At 39.8% G+C, this 24,393-nt stretch overlaps 1 protein-coding gene across 2 annotated transcripts in view; it reads right to left on the bottom strand.

The window, feature by feature from the left end:
- LOC138143472 (NACHT, LRR and PYD domains-containing protein 12-like) overlaps nt 1-24,393 on the bottom strand; it is a 52,396-nt gene extending 28,003 nt beyond the window's left edge. For both annotated transcript variants that reach the window (XM_069064745.1, XM_069064746.1), the window contains exons 1-5: nt 23,963-24,393; nt 21,914-21,958; nt 15,267-16,899; nt 13,442-13,531; nt 9,506-9,676 (exon numbers count right to left, since the gene is read on the bottom strand). In XM_069064745.1, the coding sequence (XP_068920846.1) occupies nt 9,506-9,676; nt 13,442-13,531; nt 15,267-16,899; nt 21,914-21,958; nt 23,963-24,203 (2,180 nt within the window). In that variant the 5' untranslated portion in view covers nt 24,204-24,393. The remainder of the gene's footprint in view (nt 1-9,505; nt 9,677-13,441; nt 13,532-15,266; nt 16,900-21,913; nt 21,959-23,962) is intronic.

Raw genomic sequence — 24,393 nt, 5'->3', positions numbered from 1 at the left:
TCAGCAGCTTCAGCTGGCCCTCAGACCCAGCAGCTCCTCAGCAGCTTCTCAGCAGCTCCAGCTGGCCCTCAGACCCAGCAGCTCCTCAGTCTTCATCAGCTCCCACTTGTCCTTAGAAGTCTTAGGCAGCACCCAGGAGAAGATGGTAGCTCCCCATCAGAAGCTTCAGCCTCCAGAAGCTGGCTCCATAAGATCTGCCTCTCCCTCTCTGGGGCTTTTCCTTATATACACTCTAGCCCTCCCTGTTCAGCCCCTTCCCATTACATCAGAAACAGGAGTTCATACCTTCTGTTTCTTTAACAGAGGCTTAATTTGAACTAGGTGCTAAGTACCTCTTAGCTTTTCAATACAAAGGGATCTTTAAATTCCATTAGCAATACACCATCCTGCCAACAGAGCACTAGTATCCCTATATTCCCAAAGTATCTGCAAGATTGACTATTGTCATTCTTTGTCATCTCTACCAATTTGCTGAGTAAAAATTAAAGCCTAAGTAGTATTCATTTTTATTTCTCTTACTATCATGATTGGGATCAAGTTTTCAAGTAGCTATTTATTCTTTGCCATTCTTTTGTTCCTCTCTATTGACCCATTTATCTCTGGTGTTAATTACATATAAATTTAGGATATCAGACATTTATCATGGATATTTGATGAAATGAATGCTATACCTTTTTTCTTTATTTATTTTGATAGATAGGAAGACAGATAGATAAAATATTCAAGGGGGCCAGAATTTGGCTAAGTGCTAGGGATACAAATGAAAACAAACTAGTCATTCCCTTCAAGATTCTTGCATTTTAATGGGGGAAAGCAAGGAGAGATGGAAAGGGAGTAAGGGTTGGAAATTAATTGTCTGGAGGGAGTGGCAAAGGTGGAGATGTGTGAAAAGTATTGTCTAGGCCTGGAACAAAGCAAAATAAGTCCAGGGATGGCATATCAATGTCAAGGAGAATTCCAGGAGTAGAATCCAGTCTTCTAGAGTTTTGGGGAAGGAGGGAGAAGAAGTGAAATATGTGGTCAATGTTGTCTGTTTTGTATTTTATTATATTTTTCCTCCCTTAAGAAATTTTTCCTACTCATACTTATGAAAGGTAACTGACCTTGTTCTCATCTAATTATTTTTATGGTGAGAATCTTTATCTTTAGCTCACCTAATACATTTTGAGCTCACTATGGTACATAGTATGAGAGTCTATACTGAATTTCTACCAAACTGCTTTCTAGTTTTCATGGCTGGACTTGTCAAAAAGGGAATCCCTGCCCTTGTAAATTATATTCTTGAGTTTATCCAACAGTAGGATATTGTTTTCAAAGGTTTATTCTTTATCTTGGACTTTTTCCTTATCTACTCTTCTGTTTTAACCACAAAAAAATTACATTTGATGGCTATTATTTTGTAACAGAGTTTGAGGTGCAATAAGGCCCTTTATTTATCCATTTTTTTATTATTTCCCTTGAGACAGGACCTGTTGATTATCCCAATGAATTTCATCATTATTTTATCTGATTCCATAAAATACTTCATTGGTACATTGATTGGTATAACATTAAACTCATACATTAAAAGAGCATTACCATTTGATTCCCTCTCCAATTCTTTAGGTATCCCTTGAATTCTATAAAAAACAAAACTATATTTATATAAATCTTGTGTTTCTTGTTGGTTAACTCCCTGATATTTTCTGGTTTTTTTGTCATTTTGGATAGAATTTGATCACTCAACAAGTATTCATTAAGTACAAGGCACTTTGCTAAATACAAAGATCTGAAAATAAAAATGAAGCAGTCTCTATTGATATTCTATCTATACCCAAGAAAATATTAGATAGAAAGAAAATAAGGTTTTTATGAACATGAACTCTTTCAATCTTGTCATTTTATCTCCAATACATTACACAGTGCCTGGTACAAAGCAGGTGTGCAATAAATGCTTGTGGATTGATCAAAATTTCATTCAAATGATAAAAAGCAGAAAACATATAAAGGGGGCATGTGTGTGTATGTGTTAATATACTGGTACATATAAAAAGATATAGATACTGATACATATAGGTATAGATATAGATGCACACATATATACTGACTAATGGATATATATGTGGATATATAGAAATATATATACCCATTTTAAATATAATGTTCTATGATCATTTACATATGCACAAATACACACACACACACACACATATATATATATACATACAGACATATGAATACACACACATATATAAGGCTGGGAGATCAAGTTAGAGGAATTTTTAGTAACTGAAGTGAAAGGTGGTAAGGGCTTCAATTACGATGGTAGACATGTGGGTAGGGAAGAGAAGAGGGATTTGAGACATAATATGGAAGTAAAAGCAATAAGACCTAGTCACTGATTAAATAAAGGAGATAAGTAAGAATGAAGAACTAAAGATGGCCCCAAGACTATAAACCCACATAACCAGAGAATGGTGGCTTCCTTAAGAGAAAAAGGGATTGTGGGAAGAGGAGTGAGTACTGCAGGAGAGGATTAATGAATTCTGCAAATTCAGAACAGGAAGAGACCTTGGGGTCTCTCCCTTTCGTTTTACACATGAGGAAACTGAAGCAAGGGAGGTTAAATGATTCATCCAGGGTTTTGTTTGAGGCAAAAAATGAACCCAGATCTTCCTGAATCCAAGTTCAGTGGCATATCTATACAAGCTGAATCTGAGATGCCTAAGGGATATCTAGTCTGAAATGTCTAACAATTAATTGGTAATATAGGACAAGAGGTCAAGAGATCAAAGTTGGATACATTCCAACTTTATCCAGCTTTTATTTTTTTTTTTATTCCAGCTTTTATCATCATTCCTTCCTGGTTGTTTACACATTACAGAAATACATAATTTATTCATTATGTGTGGAGATAAATATTTTGAGTCCTGGACCTGGGTTGGCACAGAGGAGATCCTGAAGATGGAGGGGATAGGCCCAGACAAGGCCTGATCAATGTGGCAGCATGCTGACACACCAACCTCAGGGCCATTGCCAAGCCTATCACTGCAGGGCTGGGACTGGATGGAACTGGGAAAGAGTCAAATACAGGGCCCCTGGCAGTGGCAGCAGCTACCCACAGCCTGAAAATTTAAAAAGCCCCTATCTGGACTTCCAGGGACCAGGATGGCAGCATGAACCCCTTCTGCTCCAATCCCCACCTCTGACCCTGAAAACACAGTAATTATTGCCCCAAAGCAAAACTTTAAACAGTAAAGTCTTGGGAAACCTAGAGGAATGGCATGGCTAGGGCCCTGCCTCAAAATGTGTAAAAGCAGACTACAAAGACAAAGACTCTGGAGTCCTACTATTATGAGTGGGAGGAACCAAATTCAGAGGGAGACAGTGTTGACTCCACACCCATAGCTGAAGCCTCAACAGGGAACTGGTCTCAAGCACAGAAAGCATTCCTAGATGAGCTCAAAAAGAACTTTGAAAACCAAATTAGAGAGATAGAAGATAAATGGAATAATTCTTTTAAAATTAAAATGCAAAACTAGAAAAATATTACATGAAGAAAACAGCTCCTTAAAAAGAAAAATATGTGATATGGAAAAGAAGCTTCAAAAACTAACTGAGGAAAATAATTCGCTAAAAACTAGAATCAACCAAGTTGAAGCGAATAACACTATGAGGAACCAAGAATCAGTCAAACAAAACATCAAGAATGAAAAATTAGAAAAAGAGGTAAAATATCTCAATGGAAAAATAACTGACCTGGAAAACAGATCCAGGAAAGATAATCTGAGAATCATAGGCCTACCAGAAAATCATGATGAAAAAATGAGCCTGGACAACATCTTCCAAGTCAACATCTTCCAAGAGCTCATCAAGGAAAACTGCCCTGAGATCCTAGAACCAGAGAGTAAAATAGAAATCGAGAGAAACCACTGGTCACATCCTGAAAGAGATTCCGATTTGAAAAGTTTCAGAAATGTTGTGGCCAAAACTCCAGAACTATTAGGTGAAAGAGAAAATACTACAAGCAACCAGAAGGAAACAATTCAAATATCATGGAACCACAGTGAGGATGGCACAGGATCTGGCAGCTTATACACCAAAAGTTCAGAAGAACTGGAATATGATTTTTTGCCAGGCAAAAGAACTCAGGTTACAACCAAGGACCACCTATCCAGTGTAACTGAAAATATTCTTTCAGGCAAGGAGATGGTCATTCAATGATATAATGGATTTCCAGACCCTCCTGTTGAAAAAGGCAGAGCTCAATGGAAAATTCAATCTCCATTTATGAGACACAAGAGAGACACAGAAAGATAAATAAGGAAAACACAAACACACACCCCCACACTCCCACACCCTGTTATTTAATAAGAGCAAACTGTTTGTAGACAAATAGAGGGTGTTAGTATAAATTACACAAAATAACGAAAAAAAAATCCTTGTTAAGGGCTGCAAAGGGATGGCAATGGAAGAAGAGGAAAGAATGAAGCAGAAAAGGGCAAATTATGCCACACAAAGAGGCATAAAAACCATATAGGAGAGAGAAAGAAGGGAGGGAGATGAGCATTATATGAGCATTTCCCTCATTGGTTCTGGTGCAAGAAGGGAATAACACAACCAGTGTAGTATAGGACTCTATGGAGAAGAGACACAAAACGAATCATAATAGAGGGAAAGAGGGGAGGGAGAGGAGCATTGCATGAGATCTGTTCTTATCAATCTTCCTTCGAGGAAGAAATAACCTACTACATTAAGTATAAAAATCTCTCATATCCTACAGGCAGTGGAGGGGGGAGAGAAGGCTAAGAAAAGGAGAGGGTGGTTAGAAGGGAGGGAAGAAGTAAGGGGGAAGGGGAGGAAAAGGGAGAGGGGCTAATAAGAAGGGAATACTGAGGGAGGTGGTGGTCAAAAGGAAAACTCTTAAGGAGGGGAAGAAGGGAGAAGGGAAAAAAATAAAAGCATAAACAAGAGAGGAATGGAGGGAAAGAGACAGATAGTAATCATAACTGTGAATGTGAATGGAATAAACTCTACCATAAAACAGAGGCAGATAGCAGAATGGATAAAAAACCATAATCCTATAATATGCTATTTACAATAAATACATCTGAAATAGGAGAAAACACACAGGGTAAAGGTAAAAGGCTGGAGTAAAATACATCATGCCTTAGCTAAAGTAAAAGGATAGCAATTCTTATCTCAGACAAAGCAAAAGCAAAAATAGACCTAATTAGAAGGGATAAGGAAGAAAACTATATCCTGCTAAAAAGCACCATTGAAAATGAAGCAATATCATAACTAAACATCTATGTACCAAGCCTTACAGCATCCAAATTCCTCAATGGGGAAGTTAAGGATGTTAGAGAAAAAAATAGATAGCAAAACCATACTAGTGGGAAAGTTCAATCTCCCCCTCTTTGAACTTGATAAATCTAACCTCAAAATAAACAAGAAAGAAGTTAAGGAGGTAAATAGAATCTTAGAGAAGGTAGATATGGTAGACCTCTGGAGAAAATTGAATGGGGATAAAAAGGAAGATACCTTTTTCTCGGTGGTACATGGCACATATACAAAAATTGACCATATACTAGGGCATAAAACCCTCACAATTCAATGCAGAAAGGCAGAAATATTAAATGCATCCTTCTCAGATCATGATGCAATAAAAATTACATGTAATAAAGGGCCATAGAAGGATAGACTAAAAACTATTTGGAAACTAAATACCTATATCTTAAAGAATGAGTGGGTCAAACAAGAAATTAAAGAAACAATCAGTAACTTCATTCAAGAGAATGACAATAATGAGACAGTATAGCAAACTTGTGGGATACAGCAAAAGCAGTTTTTAGGGGAAGTTTTATATTCATAAATGCATAAATGAATAAAATAGAGAAATGGAGGTCAATAAATTGGGCATGCAACTGAAAAAAGCTAGAAAAAGAAAAAATTGAAAATCTCCAATTAAATACCAAATTAGAAATACTGAAAACCAAGGGAGAGATTAATAAAACTGAATTTAAGAAAACTATTGAATTAATAAATAAAACTAAGAGCTGGTATTATGAGAAAAACAATAAAATTGATTGATCTTTAGCCAATATTATAAAAAAAAACAAATTACAAGTATCAAAAACGCAAAGGGTGAATCTATTTCCAATGAAGTGGAAATTAAAACAATAATCAGGAATTATTATGCCCAACTGTATGCACATAAATTTGTCAATTTTCGTGAAATGGATGAATATTTATGAAAATATAAGTTGCCCAGTCTAACTGAAGAGGAAGTAAACTACTTAAATTACCCCATCTCAGAAAAAGAAATTGAACAAGTCATCAAGGAATTCCCTAAGAAAAATTCTCCAGGGCCAGATTCATTTAGTGAAATCTACTAGTGAAATCTACCAAATTTTTAAAGAACAACTAACTCCAATACTTTACACACTATTTGGGAAAATTGGAGGAGTCCTACCAAATTCATCTTATGACACAAATATGGTACTGATAACAAAATCAGGAAGAGACAAAACAAAGAAAGAAAATTACAAACCAATTTCCCTTATGAATATACAAGCAAAAATTCTAAATGAAATATTAGCAAAAAGACTACAGCAACTCATCATGAGAATAATGCACTCTGATCAGTAGGATTTTATTCCAGGAATGCAAGGTTGGTTCAATATCAGGAAAACTATCAGTATAATTGAGCACATCAGCAACAAAACTAGCAGAAACCCTATGATTATCTCAGTAGATGCAGAAAAGGCTTTTTAATAAAATATAACACCCATTCCTATTAAAAACACTAGAAAGTATAGAAATCAATGGAATCTTCCTTAAAATAATAAGTAGCATCTACCTAAAACCATTAGCAAGTATTATATATAATGGGGATAAACTAGAACCATTTCCAATAAGATCAGGGGTGAAACAAGGATGTCCACTGTCACCCCTCTTATTCAATTTGGTACTAGAAATGTTAGCAGTAGCAATAAGAGAAGAAAAAGAAATTGAAGGAATCAGATTAGGCAAAGAAGAGAATAAGCTATTACTCTTTGCAGATGATATGATGATATACTTAGAAAATCCTAGAAAATCAAGTAAAAAACTACTTGAGATAATAAATTTGCCAAATTTGCAGGATGTAAAATAAATTCACATAAGTCCGCGGCATTCCTATGTAACTCTAATGAAATCCAACAGCAAGATATAGAAGGATAAATCCCATTTAAAGTTACTGTAGACATCATAAAATATTTGGGAATCTACCAGTCAAAACAAACCCAGGACTTATATGAACACAATTACAAAACACTTCTCATATAAATAAAGGGAGATCTAACTAATTGGAAAAACATCAATTGCTCATGGCTGGTCAAGCTAATAGAATAAAAATGACAATTTTACCTAAATTAAATTACATATTTAGTGCCATACCAATCAATCTACAAAAAAAATTACTTTGTAGAACTAGAAAAAATAGTAGCAAAATTTATTTGGAAGAATAAAAGTTCCAGAATATCAAGGCAATTAAGGAAAAGAAATGCTAGGGAAGGTGGCCTAGCCACACCAGATTTTAATATGTATCACAAAGCAGAAGTCATCAAAACTACTTGGTACTGGCTAAGGAATAGAGTAGTGGACAAATGGAATAGACTGGGTACAGAAGACCCAGAAGCAAATGAATATTGTAATCTACTGTTTGATAAACCCAAAGACCCCAGTTTTGGGAATAAGAACGCACTATTTGACTAAAACTGCAGGGAAAACTGGAACACAGTATGGCAGAAATTGGGCATAGACCAATATCTAACACTGTACAACAAAATAAAACCAAAATCAGTGCATGATTTAGGTGTAAAGGCTGACACTAAAAACAATCTGGGGGAGCAAGGAATAGTTTACCTGTCAGATCTATGGAGAGGGAAAGACTTTATGATGAAACAAGAATTAGAGAGCATTATAAAATGCAAAATGGACAATTTTGATTACATTAAATTAAAAAGCTTCTGTACAAAAAAAGCCAATGTCACCAAGATTAAGAGGGAAGTGGAAAATTGGGAAAGAATCGTTACAACCAGTGTCTCTCATAAAGGCCTCATTTCTGAAATATACAAAGAATTGAGTTAAATCTATAAGAATACAAGCCAGGCCCCAATTGATAAATGCTCAAAGGACATGAACAGGCAGTTCTCAGAAGATGAAATTAAAGATATCTATAAGCAAGTGAAAAATGTTCTAACTCACTAGTGATTAAAGAAACGCACATCAAAACAACTCTTAAGTGCCACATCTCATGGGCAAGATTGGCTAAGATGACAAAAAAGGAAAATGATAAATGCTGGAGAGGATGTGAAAAAATTGGAACACTAACACATTGTTGGTGGAGTTATGAACTGATCTAGACATTCTGGAGAGCAATCTGGAACTATGCCCAAAGGACTATAAATAAGTGCCTACCCTTTGACCCAGCAATACCACTTCTAGGGTTATATCCCAAAGAGATCAGAGAAGTGGGAGGAGGACCTGTATGTACAACAATATTTATAGTGGCTCTTTTTGTGGTGACAAAGAATTGGAAATCAAGGGGATGCCCATCAATTGGGGAATGGCTGAACAAGTTGTGGCATATGAATGTAATGAAATACTACTATGCTATAAGAAATGAGGACCAGATAGACTTCACAATAGCCTGGAAAGTCTTATATAAACTGATGCTGAGTGAGAAGAGCAGAACCAGGAGAAATCTCTACACAATCACAGACACAACATCTGTGTGAAGACCAATGTCAATAGACTGGGTCCCTCTCAGAAATGTGAGGTTATAACACAACTGCAAAAGACTTATGACTGAAAAAGATACCCACATCCAGAAAAAGACATGTGCAGTCTGAGTGCAGAGTGAAACAAACTACTTGCCCTCTTTCTTTTTCTTGCTTTGTTGTGTTTCCTCTTTCCCACATATCATTCCATTAGTTATAATCCTTCTGTATAACCTGACTAATGATTAATGTGAAGATATTTATAGATCCTATATTTGGGTGTGTGCTGCCATGAAGGGGATGAGAGAGAGGGAGGGGGGAAAATGAAATTCAAGGGACTGTGGAACTGAATGTTGTTAAAAAAAATTAAATAAATTTTAAAAAAATTTGAGTCCTATTATCAATTAGTTTCTTCACTGATTCTCTGGGGTTTTCTTAGTATACCATTATGTCATCTGTAAATAGAAATAATTTAGTCTTCTCTTTGCTAATATGTATATCCTTAATTTCATTTTCTTTTCTTATTGTTATAAGTAATATTTCAAAAACAATATCAAATAATGTCAAAAAATAACCCTTTTCCCTCTTTCTCCTTCCCCCCTCTTCCTTGCATTGTACTGCTTTTCTACTCATTTGGATTCTAGTCTATCCTTTCTTTTGCTCCTAGGACCTTATTTTTCACAACTTTCTCAGCTCTTTACCTCACTTTCCCCACTCCCCCATAGACAGCCACCCCAGCTGTGGGACCAGCTTAGACTTACCTAAGTTTTTCCAGTTTAGAGTCTGAATTTCTTAATTCCACACAAAGGTTGTCCATACATCCAGGAATAAGTTGAGAGCAGACCAACTGGAGCTCTTTCAGGTTCTGATTGTTCTTGACCACAAAGAAGAAATCATGCCAAAAACCTTTAGGTGCATTAGAAGTATAAAAACTAGAGAGAGAAACGAGAGGAGAACTTTACTGTGGATATCTGTGGCATTCAAGTTGCCCCTGGATATTAATGTGTGTGCCTATTTGTCTGTATGGAAAAATGAAAAACTTATATATATCAAAATCAAGCAATTCTCAGGGAGAGATCTGGTAGGATTAGATGCTTGGGACACTAAAGGCCAGTGCATCTGACACAAATCCAAGTACCTGTTACTGCCAGTTCCATCAATCTTCATCCCACTCCCCCTCCTCCTTACCTACTTTTCCCCTTGTCCTTATTACTGCAACCCCCATATGCTCAGTAGCAATGCTGAAATCAATGTTAGGTCAAGTGGAGGAGGAAGAAATCTTATCTAAGGAAGATCTGTAAATGCCTAACATGAAGAGAAGCCTAAAATTTATAATGGTAAGCTCAGTATTTCCGGATAAGAGGAGATCTAATTATACCAAAAGCCCTCTATATGGCATAGTAACTGGGGAATTTGCAATAGAGAACTGCTATTGGGGTAAGAGAATGGACACCAACTCCCAATCAATACCAAGAGAAAGGAGATGATACCCCTATCTGGTGCTAAGAGAGATTATTAAATTCCCAGGGCTTCTATTAATGTATTCAATCCATAACATTCTCAAATTTCAATAAGATAAATATGTAAAACTATTTTTTTTCTAAATTTCCCCAACCACTGCTCAGGCTTCATTTTTTGTTATTTTCCCCTTTTAAGGCATCCTTAGTTTTTATATTATTCTGATTCCTTTGGGAGCTGGATGTCAAGCTAGGTCTCCCACTTTCCCAGATATGCTCCAAGGAGAGGCTCTCATGATTTTAAAAGCATTTTCGAGAAGAATAATGTACAAGGAGCCGAAGGACATCAAAGGCTAGAATTCAATCTCCTTGTGAGCTTTTTCCTTTGTATCACAAGAGTCTACTCTAATGCTGTGCACATAATACATAACTAATAAATGAAATCTCCCATCAAAGATAAAGGAGTCAGAAAGTGATAGGTGAATATAAGAGGAGAACACTGAAACCAAAGAGCTTAAGAGGAAGAAAACTCAGAAACCTTAAGCACAAGCAGTTAAAACAATATAGAAGATACTAAGACAGAAATGATGATGAGCACCAGAACATCCAAATGTATTCAAACATGCCTGAGCTTAAACTGCTACAAAGGAAATGGAACCAACACTTAATGGGGCAGAAGATCCTGTGAATTCCTAAGACAGCATGGAAACATAGCAGGAGGCTAATGGTTCAAGAGAGACATAAGAATGATGAAAAAAGAATGTATGGTTTGCACAGTAGAAAAAGTTGGCAGAAAGGAAAAAGCTGAATCCTGTCAAGAGCCTCTTCAAAGAGGTAATAGAGAAAACAAATGACTGTTAATGCAAATATGAAGACATTAAGGAAAATCTGGAAGAACAACATAAAAAAGCAATACCATTAAAAGAAACCCTGATATGTGTAGAAGCAAAACATGTTGATCTCAAAGACAGTGTGAGTAGAGACAAGTTAATGCTTATAGGTTCCTAGAAAAACACAGGCCAAAATATTTGATTACCAAAATGCAAGGAAAAACATTAGCAAACTCTTCACTTGAGAACAGAGAAAACAAAGTGCCAAACAAAAACTCAATAGTTCACTTCCAGAAAAAAAAATCCTAGGATGAAAACCCCAAGACGTAAACTGGTTAAATCTAACAAGTGCAATGCCCATCCCCACCCCCATCCCCCCCAAAAAAAACCCCAAGGAAAAAACAAAAGAACAAAATCTGCAAATGACCAAGACAAATATCTTCAAATACAAAGGAAATGAAACCTGAATAACATAAGACTATTCAGGACTCACAAAAAATGTAGAAAGAAAAAAAACCATGAGATCCAAAAAGCAAAAAGTTCAAGATTTAACTCAAGGTGACCTATCCTGCAGATCAAAGCCTATTTACAAATGAAAAAGAAAAAATGAATTTTCAATAAGTGAAACATTGAAAGAATTTCTCCAAAAAGAAAAATTAGATGAAAAGAGATTAACTCATCCAATGTCACAGAATTAGTGAAAGGAAAGCAGAATTCAATGTTATTTGGTGAATGTGTTATTTACCCTGGTCTTCATTGCCTTCCTCTCATCTACACCTACACTCTTCTCCCTCCAACACCAACATATCCAGAGATATTCTGACCCCAATCTTGCCTCCCAAATTATTTCCCATAACTTGGGTCTTTGTTTTGTGGAACCTGACCTCATTCCTCTCTGATCAATTGCAAATTGTAAATGACTGATATTCGAACTGCAGTACCCTTCCAGGCTTCTCATACCTCTAGAACTTATGGGACAAAGTACTGTATCTGGCATTAAGTAATTTAAACTCAAAGCCAGGAACAGGGAGGCCATTCAGCTCTGACTCACTAAGCACCCCTAACTTCTCTACCCAATCCAAAACTCGGGAAGAACATGGAGTTCTGTCTACTTTTATATAAAACCTCCTCTTCTATTCCCAGCTCTGGAGCTCCTACAAAATTGACTGCAAAACCCTTCACACATGCTTCATTCCACCATATGCCTTTCAAACAGAGGGAGCTATTTCCCTTTCCTCTTAACAGAAAGAAATAGATAGTATTTATATTATGCTTTAAGGTTCACAAAGTATTTTATAAATATTATCACATTTATCCTGAGAACCCTAGAAGGTAGGTACTATCATTCCCATTTTACAAATAAGGAAACCAAGACAGGCAGTAAGTGACTTATCTACAAGGTCACAAGGTTATTCAGTATCTGAGGACATATTTCCACTCATGTCCTCTTGACTCCTTGTCAAGCACTCTGAGAGAAATTATTTTTAATAACCAATTAATGTGGATGGGGGGGGGCATTTAGAGAGTTGTTTCCACTTTTTAATTCCTTATTCAAAGCTCAGTTCTTGTGAAGGCTGATGGGATTGGATCAATATTCTCCTCAATCTTGGGCAGGACATCACCTAACTAGGAAACCTTTGTGGTGATTAAAAGGGAAAGAGAATCTCATATAGGTAAATTCCTAGCCCATTGCTCAACTCCATAAGAAGTCTGGGTGGAGATAGAGCCCTTTGTCTAGATTCCTGAGGAAGGTGTGCTCTGGGTATAGATGAGTGTCTTTATTCAAGAGTGAAATGATCAGTCATGTCCCCCAGTCCCTCATTACAATAAGTCCACCTATGCTCATTATAATATTCATTCTCTCATTAATTGTTAACCAATCTGGATTGAATACCATCTGTCAGGAATAGCCAGTCTCCAAAGGTTATTTAAACTTCAGATGGTGAGAGTATGAATGGGGGGGCCTTTTATCTTCCAGGAGGGTCACTGTCTTCAATCAATTAATTTTTTCCTATTTCCTAAAAAATTAATTATTAATTGCCCAGAAACTCTGTCTCCATAAAATGAGCCTTAGTAGCTCCTCCTCAAGCTGGTCAAATGGGGTGCTGCTTCCTCTCCTCAGTGAGCCTTGTTAGCTCATCCTCATGGTGGTCATTTGTTGGGCTGCTGTTTTTGGAGTGGTTCCTCTCCTCAATAAGAACTTGTCCATGTACCTTGGTTTGGTTTTCTGGGGGGAGAGGGGGGGTTGCCTTTTTGGAGGGCAATTGGGGTTAAGTAACTTGCCCAAGGTTACACAGCTAATATTTTTGTGTGGGTGTTAAATGTCTGGGGCCGGAACCGAACTTGGGTCCTCCTGACTCCGGGGCTGGCACTTTACTCACTGCGCCACCCAGCCACCCCATTCACTTACCTTGTTCTGTTCTCGTATGACTCTTTATTTTCCTTTGTGTGCCATCGCCACTTTTCTTGAACCGTATCTGGCCAGTTTCTGTAAATGACTCTGGAGGAAAAAATGAGACAGGTTATTTTGTTCAGCCCTTTCTCCCTCAATCCAATTACTTTGAAATTCATGGCATCAAATTCCTGATGTCAAGAACAAAGGGAAAAAAGCATCCCCTGTGCCAGCCAGCTGCCTCTAATAAGCTACCAGGCAGAGGCTACTAATGACAACTTTTTCCCCAAAAAATGTGGCTTCTAATGCCTTTGCAAGATGGCACACCATAAAGGCTTATTCTAGCAGGAAAATGACTTCCTACTGGCCCATCTGAGATGTGTAAGAGATTCCAGTATTGAAGTCCTGAACAAAAAGCCCCAACTTAAGATTAGCCTGTTTCCTCCACTTTCAGGGTGGGGTTCAGAGTTTGAAGCCTGACTGAGGAGGGTGAAGGTCAATGTGAAGTCCTGCCATGAATAAGCAAGGGCATCTTTGTTCTTCATGAGCTCATTGTCGCCAGAGCAAGGCAAAGTATCTTAGAAGCCAGCCAAGACATGATGAGCAGCTCCCTACGTAGTAACCCCCTGTTTTATGAACATCCCTGTCTCTCCCCATCATAGAAGAGCTGCCTAAGAAACCAGCCCAAACCCAACAAAGCCCACCTAGGCAGCAAACCTGCCAAGTAAACCTGCTCAAACCTGCTACCTGAAGCGCATACACCCCACCACCACCACCACCACCACTTCTGTTCAATTCTCAAAATAAATTTGGGAAGTTTCCAGCTGGGCAACAAACTGATTGCTGGGCAAAAATTGTTAGGCAATGAACTGATTGCTACCTTATGGCTTCTGTATTTTCCCAGCGTGTGTAGCAACTGACTAATTTGTAGTTTCCCCGGGGTAACAGCTATGTTGTGATTTTTGTCTATATAAACCCCACGACATATATGTTCAGGGATGCCTGATTTGGGTACATGACCCCAGGCAGTCCCTGGGTTCATTATGCTCCATTATTAACACTTCACTTAAAATGATTAATAGTGTCAACTTGCTGTCATTCATGAAGCAACACCTATCCCTAACAAACCCACAGTTAGCCATGGGATGAGGCATACTCTCCCTCCTTTCACTTCCTCCTGCTTTTCACCCCCAATCAGGTATTTCAAAGCAGAGAAGTGGCGCCACAATGCCATTCACTTCCTTTCCAAACATTGCCTGAGAGCTCCTAGAAAAGGGCCATTTAGAGCATACACTAGAGATGGGATTTGATATGTACAAAAACTGAAAGTTGCTAGACAAAACCTGGAAATTTACATGGCTCAGCCTCCCTCCCAGCTGCTTCTCCTTCTCCCAACTCTGAAGGACCTCAGTTATCTAAATGAATATTCTTTATTCAACCTCAGTTGGATATAGAAATCTGTGCACAGGTTTGTCCTGTTTCTTTCCTGGCAAACATAAAGATATATCATCTATGCAGGGATCTCTTTGCTGCCAAATACAACTTTAATAGTACTAGTACAATATGGTTTGCCTTTACTCAGGTTAACACATAAATGGTAGAAAAGAACAGCACCCTAGATTTCCACACAGGCACGAGGAAAGGCAAAGTCCAGCAGTGACTGGTGTTGGAAACTGTCCCAAAATCCCATGTCCCCATAGAAAAATTGGGTGAGATTCTGATCTAGACACTTGTACAAAACTGAAAACTGAACACTGCATTAACCCAAAGAAAGATCCATGCTTCCATCTGTCAGCAAAAAACTTAGCAAACGCTTCAAGACATAAAAAAAGAAGATACTCACAAGAAAATTCTCTGTATCCCAGGGCAATGTTTAATGCAAAAACCTGCACTCAGGATTTCATAGTCACTGAAAGGAGCTAATTTCATTTCTTGTATGTTAAATAAAGCCTCTGTTACAAAATCAGTATCTTGAGCCTCATATAAAAGAGAATACCAATTCTGTAATTGAATATCATAAAAAGAGATTTCTTCATAATTTACTTTGGCTATTCCCTGAACCCACTGCAGTAATTGGGACTTGATTTCCAGTGACATTCTGCATCTGAATTTACTCTCCAGCTTCCTTGCTGTCTCTGCATTTAGGAAACCAAACAAGAACTGCACCACCAGGGCCACAAAGCTGGAGGCATGCCCCTTACACTCCTCTAGAAGTTTTTTGACATCTGGAATGGAGGAGTCAGGGCTCTTCCCCCCTGCTTTGTCTGTGCTCATCAAATAGAACATGGCAGCAAAAAACTCTTGGAAACTCAAGTGAATGAAGCTGTAGCACTTTTCACAGTCACTGTCCTTCTGAAAAATGTTCATGTCTAAGAAGGCAGAGACATCAGCTGCCTCTAGGTCATGCCTCCTCAGGTCCTCCTCCTCAAACAGCAGTTTCCTCTCCCAGATGCCCTCAGCAGCCAATCCACAAAGGCCCCTCAAGTGCTGAGGTGTAAAGTTATGGTCATTAGGTGTGAGTAAATCCATATAACACATGTACAGAGCAGTGGTTGTTTTCAAAGCCTGGATGGGATCTTTTCCTCTCTCCTCTTGCTGTTTCAGGCAGGTACAAACAATCCAGTTCATCAGGGGAACATAGCACATGGTGAACAGTGTGTCATTTCCTTCTATTAAACTAAAGGCTTTTTCACCTAAATCTTCATCTCTGAAAAATTTGCAGAAATACTCCCTCCTCTGCTCCACAGAGAAGCCCAGGATCTCCACATGATGTGGATTCTCTAACAAAGGACTAAATTTCCCCAGAGCAATGAGTCTTGTAGTGAGCAGCAAGGAGGCTTCAGGGAGCAGGGTCTTCCTTAGTAAGCTGCTCAGCAGGATGGGCACTGGCCTCTGCTGCTTCCAGTCTTTGCACAGATCATATCTGTGCTCATTACAAGGGAATTTCAGTTCATCTAAACCATCAATGATGAACAGAAGTCTCTCTGGCTGGGACATGATCTCTCTCATGGGAGCCTGGGGGCCCGGCAAGTCAATGGCAATTAAATCAGCAAAACTCATTTCTCTGTCTCCCAATGTGTTCAGTTCCCTGCATGTGAAACATAAAACAAAGTCGAACCTCTCCTGGTAGAGTTTTCCCTCAGCCCAGTCCAACATCACTTTGATGGCCAGGGTGGTCTTCCCAATACCAGCAGCCCCCTGCAGCACAACAGTGTGGGGGCGGGTGCCTGTCTTTTGATCAAGATCAAATAAAGCTGACACCTCTGTAAGCTGTCCTGTGTCCTCCAGGACCTGAGCATGTTTCCATCCCCGCACCAGGAGCTCATGCTGCTTCTGCTGCTTGTCACGGGACTCCTGCAGCATCAGTAGCTGTGTGAAACGGTGCTGAAAGAGCTCATGCTCCCCAGGACGATGGTTCTTGTCCCTCATGAGCTGGAATTTCTTTCTCATTCGTTCTTGATATTTCCTTCTTTCATCTAAAGTCACAACAAACACAGGACACAGATGTTCAGGATTAAATCTGCTGGGGTACCTCTGGGAAAAGTCCCAGAGATAAGTTTTGTGTCATCATTGTTCCCAGAGCCCCCAAGGAGATGAAGTGGTACACTGGTCTGCCCTCACCTCATATCTGCTGGTGTCCAAGGTAATGCCCAAAGCCCTGCCAGCACCTCAACTGAAGTGGTCTTTCTGAAAGACAACCCTGACAAGCCCTGAGCAGAAACTTTCAATGTCTTATTCTTGTCTGTGGGATAAAGTCTAAATTCATCCCAGAATTTAAAGCCTTATTTGTGCATCCTTATTTCCTCCAAGTTTCCCCAAATATACCATGAGCTTCCTACCCTTCACTGCTTAGTTGATGTGAAGCCACTTAAGTCAAAATTCAACAACACAAATATTTATTAAATGCCCACTCTATGCCAGGTGATCTGCTGAGAGCTGGGTATAGAAAGAAAGACAAAAGAGTCCCTGTCCTGAAGGAGTGCACAATCTAACAATGGAAATAACATGCAGAAAAATATGTACAAAAAAGATTCAGACAGGAGAGGGGGCAGAGACAAGACAGTGGAGTAAAACCAGGAAATTGGTGAGCTCCTACTCCAACCATCTACAATAAGTGTAAAAAATGACTCTGAACAAATTTTAGAGTTACAGAAACCACAAAGTGACAGAGAGAAACAAATCTCCTGCTGAAGGCAGCCTGGCAGACCAGCAGGAAGGGTCTATTGCACCAAGCTAGGAGCAGAACGCAGTCCTGTGTGAGCCATGATGGCACAGACTAGTGGCAACAGACTGCTGGGAGCAGACTTCAGCAGAGTGAATCACCAGGGATTGTGGTGGTTTCCAGACTACTAAACACATAATTGCCAAAGAGAAAATAAAAGGTCATTAGGGAACTCTATTGGAAGTGGCTGAGAAAAGAGTGCAGTCCAGCCCCTGCACCAGAGCTACAGAGGTGGCCTTGGTGAGGAGGCTGAAGCTGCTGCCATATGGTTGCTCAATAACTCCTAGCATATACACTGTAGGGGGACCAAGCAACCATTTAGAGGGTAATTTCTCTTGCTTTTGATCTGCTTGGATTTGGGTCCTAGTCTTGGGTGGTGGTCCTGGGGTGAGGAGTGCTAGCATGCCAGAGGTTGAGGTGGCTGTAGAAAGGGAATTCTCCCCATAGCTCTGACAACAGCTGCACAAAATCCCAGAAATATGGGACTCGGCACTCTCCACTCTGGAAACAGAGCTCTACCATGACAAAGAACTCAAAAGTCAAGTAATTGGCAGGCAAGATGAGCAACCAGAGGAAGCACAATCAGACCATAGAATCTTTCTTGGGGGACAAAGAGGATCAAAACATAGATCCAGAAGAATACAACAAAGTCAAAACTCCTGCATCAAAAGCCTCCAAGAAAAATATGAATTGGTTACAGGCCATGGAGGAGCTCAAGAAGGATTTTGAAAATCAAGTAAGAGAAGTAGAGGAAAAATTGGGAAGAGAAATAAGAATGATGCAAGAAAATCATGAAAAGTGAGTCAACAGCCGGCTAAAGGAGACCAAAAAAATGCTGAATAAAATAAGACCTTAAAAAATAGACTAACTCCAATGGCAAAAGAGGCTCAAAAAGACAATAAGGATAAGAATGCCTTAAAACACCCAATTGGCCAGATGGAAAAGGACTTTCAAAAACTCACTGAAGACAATAATTCCTTCAAATTCACATTTGAACAAATAAAAGCTAATGACTTTATGAGAAATAAAGATGCTCTAAAACAGATCTAAACAAATGAAAAAATAGGAGACTGAAATATCTCATTGGAAAAACCACTGATCTCCTTGTACATGTGAACATGTGAGTATATTTTCATATTCTACTAGATATGAACAGGAAGGGATGAGAAACATACACGTCATTGCTGGCAACTAGGAAACAGTTTCCTGACCTGGGAGACCAGGAGCACAAGATGACAATGGAATCAAAAGCAGGCTTAGTCTCCATACCAAAAAAATAGTCTGAGAGGTAAGTGAAAAAACTTGGCCTGGAAGACAGAAATTGTTTTCCTTTTGTCTTTGTATCTTAGTGCCTAACACATAATAGGTATGTGATAACTATTTGTAGAACTGAGATGATAAATTACAGGGCTTCAGGTTTTACAGTTTCTCCAAATGAATGCAGTCAGATCTTTGGGTGTGTGTCTGTGTTTTTATGCTGCGCTATGTGAGGCCAGTCCCTTTTCCAAGGTCCATCTAACTCTGTCCTGGATGTTCCTATAACTACTGCTATGACAATGTCTCTTCCTGATGGCAGGTACCATTCCTTCCCCAAGGGGCTCTTCCCCATCCCAGACCCACAGTATTTAGAGCTTTAATGGACCCGCCAACAAGCATTTATTAAGCAGCTACTATTTGTTAGACTGTGTGTGAAGTACTTAGTATATAGATACAGACCCTAAAACAATCCCTACTCTCAAGATTACATTCTAAAGTATATATGGATAGAGGTCATAGCAAGGAAGTCATGTATTTTCAGCATAAGCAATTAGTAATTTTCAATTAATTGAAGCAACAATTATCCAACTACCAAAGTAAGGTTCTTTGATGCTGGACAGGAATTCAGCTACTCTAATTCATTCATTTTTCATACAAGGAAACACAGGCCCAAAGAAAATGAGTAAGAGGTTTAGGAAGCATTAGTGAGGTCTTATGACTATAAATCTAATGTTCTTTCCACCATACTATACCATTCTCTAGCTCAGGGGAGTAATGTTGATAGAAAATCTCCCCTGTGTAGTTCAGAGAAACTGTCTCAGAGTATGAGAGCATGTAGATGGATGGAACGTGTGACTGCATATGCAAATATATGCATCTGTACACACATACACGATTACAACTTACATACACATGTTTGCATACGTGTGTATATATATACTGCCCAATTGCCACATTCCAATCACTGGATCATAACATTTCTACTACTACCATTACACTATTGATAATAACAATTGCTGTTCATATAATGTTGGATTGTTTACAAGGTGCACTAGGCCCTGGAGGTCACCTCAATGTCTTCTACAACCCAGAATGTCTTCAATGGGAGCAGATGGAGATCTAGCATCTATAGACATGGATTCCTCTGTAGAGTGAATGACTAACTAGGCTGGAAGTTGCTCTCACAAAGTTATTGCCATTATCATATAGACTATAAGAAGGGCCCATAAGGCTTAGAGCACTGGTTTCTACAAGGGCCCTGTCTACCTGGAGACTCCAAGGGCTCAGCCACCACTGAGCACTCTCAGGGGAGGTGCAGGGGAAAGAAGGCTAGGAGTCAGGGGATCTCTTCCATCCTGTGACTCCCTTCTCCTTTGGCTTCCTACCCACTGTGCCACCTAGAGGCTGCATTAGGTGGCCCAGCTGTCTTAGGCAGCCAGAAAGTGAGCTGGAGGGCTAAAGAGGAGCTAAAGTGGAACCAGGCCACTCACCAAGGTGCCCTGGAGACACAGCCCCCAACAGGGGGAAGATTTGGCAGAGAGTAAGTGCTAGATCTACCAGTGATTCCTCCAGAAGACACCTGCAGGTCTCTGGTAATGTTACCTGCCCCTCCGTGCCTGGGCTCTGACCAAATGTGCCCCATGTGTATATATCCCATTAACAATTCTTAGACATTTCTACTCTTCTGAATGAGGGTTTGTATTGGGAGGAGAATGAGTTCCCTCTCCATTACTAGAGTTAAACTCAACTAGAAATGGGGGGAGCTTATCCGTACATAAGAATCACAATGACTTAATTTTAAAATATATTATCTATACATTCTCTTTTTAAAATGTTTAATATTTAATTTAATCCATTTAAACATATACTCAGGAGTCTTGTTGGCTACATGCAGCCTGAGAGCCACCTTTTTAACAAATCTACTCTACATTACTTCTTTAAACAACTTTGATTTAAACTAAGTGAATAATTTTATGATGAGTAAAAGTAAATACGCTAATTATGGAGGAGTCAAGAATACACTTTGCAAAATAGTATGAAGCACAAAGTATCTAGAAAACGGAATGACTTTCTGGGAGCACATGAGTAAACTTACATATATGGGTGTAAATGTATTTTTCTTTGTATGTCCAGATTTATGTGTATATGTATCTACTGCATGTCCAAGCTTAAGTATCCATATATGTGTTGGAATATTTATTAACTAATCAACAAACATATATTAAGGGTCTAGTGTTTGTCAGGCACTATGCTAAGCACTAAGGACACAAAGAGGCAAAAGACAGTCCTTTCCTGACAGAGCTCACATTCTGGTTGGGGAAATTAGCAAATCCATATGTACAAATGAGGTACTTACAAGTTAGAAAATAATTAAAAGAGGGAAGGCACTAGGATTAAGAGGTGTCAGGAAAACCTTAATATAAAAGATGGTCATTTAGTTGGGACTTAAAGCAAGCAAGTAGGAAATGATGAGGGAAGAGTATTCCAGGCATGGGGGACAGCCAGAGAAAATGCCAAGCCCTAGAGATGGCATGCTTTACTCATGGAAAAAGGCAGGTCAGTGTCACTGGACCTCTCTCCTGCACTTATATTAGCCCCCTAATTATTCAGTATCTCATCTCAGATCTCCTCCCACTCCATCTACCATGCTACTACAAAGGTGCTTTACTAAAGCACAAGTATGATTGTGTCAATTTCCTCATAGATAAATTCCAGCACTTTTCTATTAGCTCTAGCATCAATACAGGGGAGGTCTGGCCATTCCACTCTATGCCCTCTAAACAAGGGCACTGCCAGAATTTGTCCATCTTGCCCTCCTGGGAAGTATGTTATTTGTTATCACCCACAAGACTTTAATTCATTCAATGGTTGGGGAAATGGATCAGGTTCATGCAGCACATCCCCTTAAATTTTACTGACAGGACCCTAATAAAAGACAATCTGAGGTCCAGAACAGCAGATAGAAAAAAATTTACTCCTCTTAGACTGATACACTTACAGTGGTTACTGACCTGAAGAGGCTGGAAGAACTGGAGCAGGACCGAATCCAAGATATTCTGTAGGAAAGAAAAGCAGGAGATAATGAGAGACCCATCTGTTGCATAGATAGTTCAGAGATGAAAGTAGGAATGGAGCTGGAGGACAGCACTGGGGAGTAGATTTCAATTTGGGGCCCAAGGACTTGGAATGACATGTGCTGCGTCTCTGCACCACAAACTCCATGAATAAAGGCTTGTTTACTGACACAAACACAATAATATGATTTGCAGGCTTTGAAAACATAAGTATATGAAATAGTGAATCAATAAATCACCAAGCATTTATTGAACCCTGACTCTGTGCCAAATACTCCTACACTAAAGGCATGTAGATCACCAGGAGCACAGGAGGAGAGGGAGATCTCTGCAGGATCGTGGGTCCCACAAGACTTCTTGAAGGAAGTAGGACTTGGTCTGCTTCTCAAGGCAGAGGGAGGATCTTCTGCATTGACCAAGGGGGAGGAAAGGAAAGGATCTAGGGCCTTCTTGTCTCCAACTGAGTGAAGCTTGGTTTCATGTTCTTAACCTCTTGTCTTTGAATTTTAAATGAATAAATGGGAAGTATTAAGCCTTTAAATGATTAAGTTCAGATGTTCAAATTGGAGACTGATATTAAGTGGGTAAAACCATTGAACATACGCCAGGGCTCTCACAGGAGAGTGCATAGAGAGTTTGTAATTTAGAGGTCAGTGTTTCCTGGTAAAGGAAACTTGTCTGAGACACTCAGTGAGAGATGGGGGCACAAACATGATACCACTTGTTTCAAAGATCCTGCTTCATTGTCTCCACTTCAAAACGTAAAATGACAATTGCTGCTATTGCCTGTTTCCTTTCTCCTCCTTGGTATCAAGTCCTACATAGGAGAGGGTATAGACATGCAGAGGATATGGGCCATTCCTGAACTCTCTACATGAGCTGTTGTTAATGACCTATTAAGATTTGGGGCAGCTAGGTGACACAACGATAGAACACTGGTTCAAAACTGGACACTAAGTGGTTGTGTGACCCTGGGCAAGTCACTTAACTCTGCCTGCCTCAGCTCCTCATATGTAAAATGAGATGGAGAACAAAACGGTAAAATATTCCAGTATCCTTGCCAAGAAAACCCTATACAGGATCAGGAAGAGTCATGACTCAACAGTAAAAGGTTATTTAGAACCCAATTCTTTATTGTCCTTGCTGTTGTGCTTGCCATCTGATACACTTCTTGTTATTTAGCACTCATTTTCAAAAGAACAGAACTTCTCCCCTGGCTCCTGACTCAGCACAGACTCCAGGGAATTGTCTTAAGTTCAGCAGTCTCATCCATCCCTTCCTGGGACCTTTCCTTTGTGCTGACATACACTAATTCCCATTTCAATTTATCTCCTTTCTCCTCTGGTCTCCACCCTGCTTTTCTTTTCTCACCTGAGACCACAGCTGAAATCTCCTCCATTCCCTCCATCCTCCCACATCCATCATCTCCCCTTCTCTTCAATTCCTTCCCCCACCTACTGGCACCTCTGGAACATTGTCCTGCCTGCAGCACACTCTCCTCTTGACCCAGATGTGCCTCCTCCCCAGTATCAGGGAACAGGGACTGAACTCCACTCCTCCCATCTTAACTGTTAGGAAGAAGCATAGAGGTGTCCCTTCTTCCCTCCCTATCTCAGCCCTCTGTCATGTATCCCAGTGAGATCCTGTTACTCTAAAGTCAAAAGTCAGAAATTATTATATACGTGTTTATTGAGTACCCATGACTCTCCAATCACTGGGCTAGGGTCTGTGGATATGAAGATAAAAATGAAATCGTGCCTGCCCTGAAGAAGCTTACCTTCTCTAGAAGGAAACTATTTGTAAACACAAAATTTGTATTCTACACAGTGAATATACAGTAATTTTGGTCTGGGAGAAGCCCCAGAAGAGAATTCTGAGGATGGAAAAAAAGAAGGGATGGAGGCAGGGAGGACTGAGGGAAGGAGGAAGGAAGGAAGAGAGGAATCTTGGGGGAGGGGAAGCCCCAGCTCTCAGGCGGACCCTTACCCCTCCTGGCTCGATCCCACAGCTCCCTCAGGCCCATCTTCTCCCAGACACTTAGAGCCAGCTGCCAGGCCTCCTGCTCCCCAAGAGAACTGACCAGGAGCTCTGCCACTTCTGTGCGATCGGCCCTCTCCAGGTGGCCCCGGGGCACAGAGCCCACCAGGGACAGCTTGAATTTCTTCAGCTCCTCCAATGTCAGCTGCTCCAAGTGCCGAAGCAGCCGGCATCGGACAGTCTCGGCCATCGCAGCCCCTCAGCTGCCCTGCCTCAGACTAAGTGGGACTAGAGGGAAGAGAAAGTGAAAGTGAAATGGTCTGGGGCAGCATCGTTAGGGTCTAGGCTACACCCCTGAAGCTCAGAGCCAAGCAGCCAAGCTTGGTGCTGCCTGAGGATCTTCCCCCAGATCAGGGGCCACAGGGAGAGAAGAGGAGCCT

The sequence above is a fragment of the Petaurus breviceps genome, unplaced genomic scaffold (genome assembly GCF_028583685.1).
Source record: "Petaurus breviceps papuanus isolate PSGF00001 unplaced genomic scaffold, PetGlider_PUasm1.0 90639, whole genome shotgun sequence".
NCBI lineage: Eukaryota > Metazoa > Chordata > Mammalia > Diprotodontia > Petauridae > Petaurus > Petaurus breviceps.
Note: the sequence above shows the minus strand (reverse complement) of the source record. Positions and strands in the feature narration are given on the sequence as shown.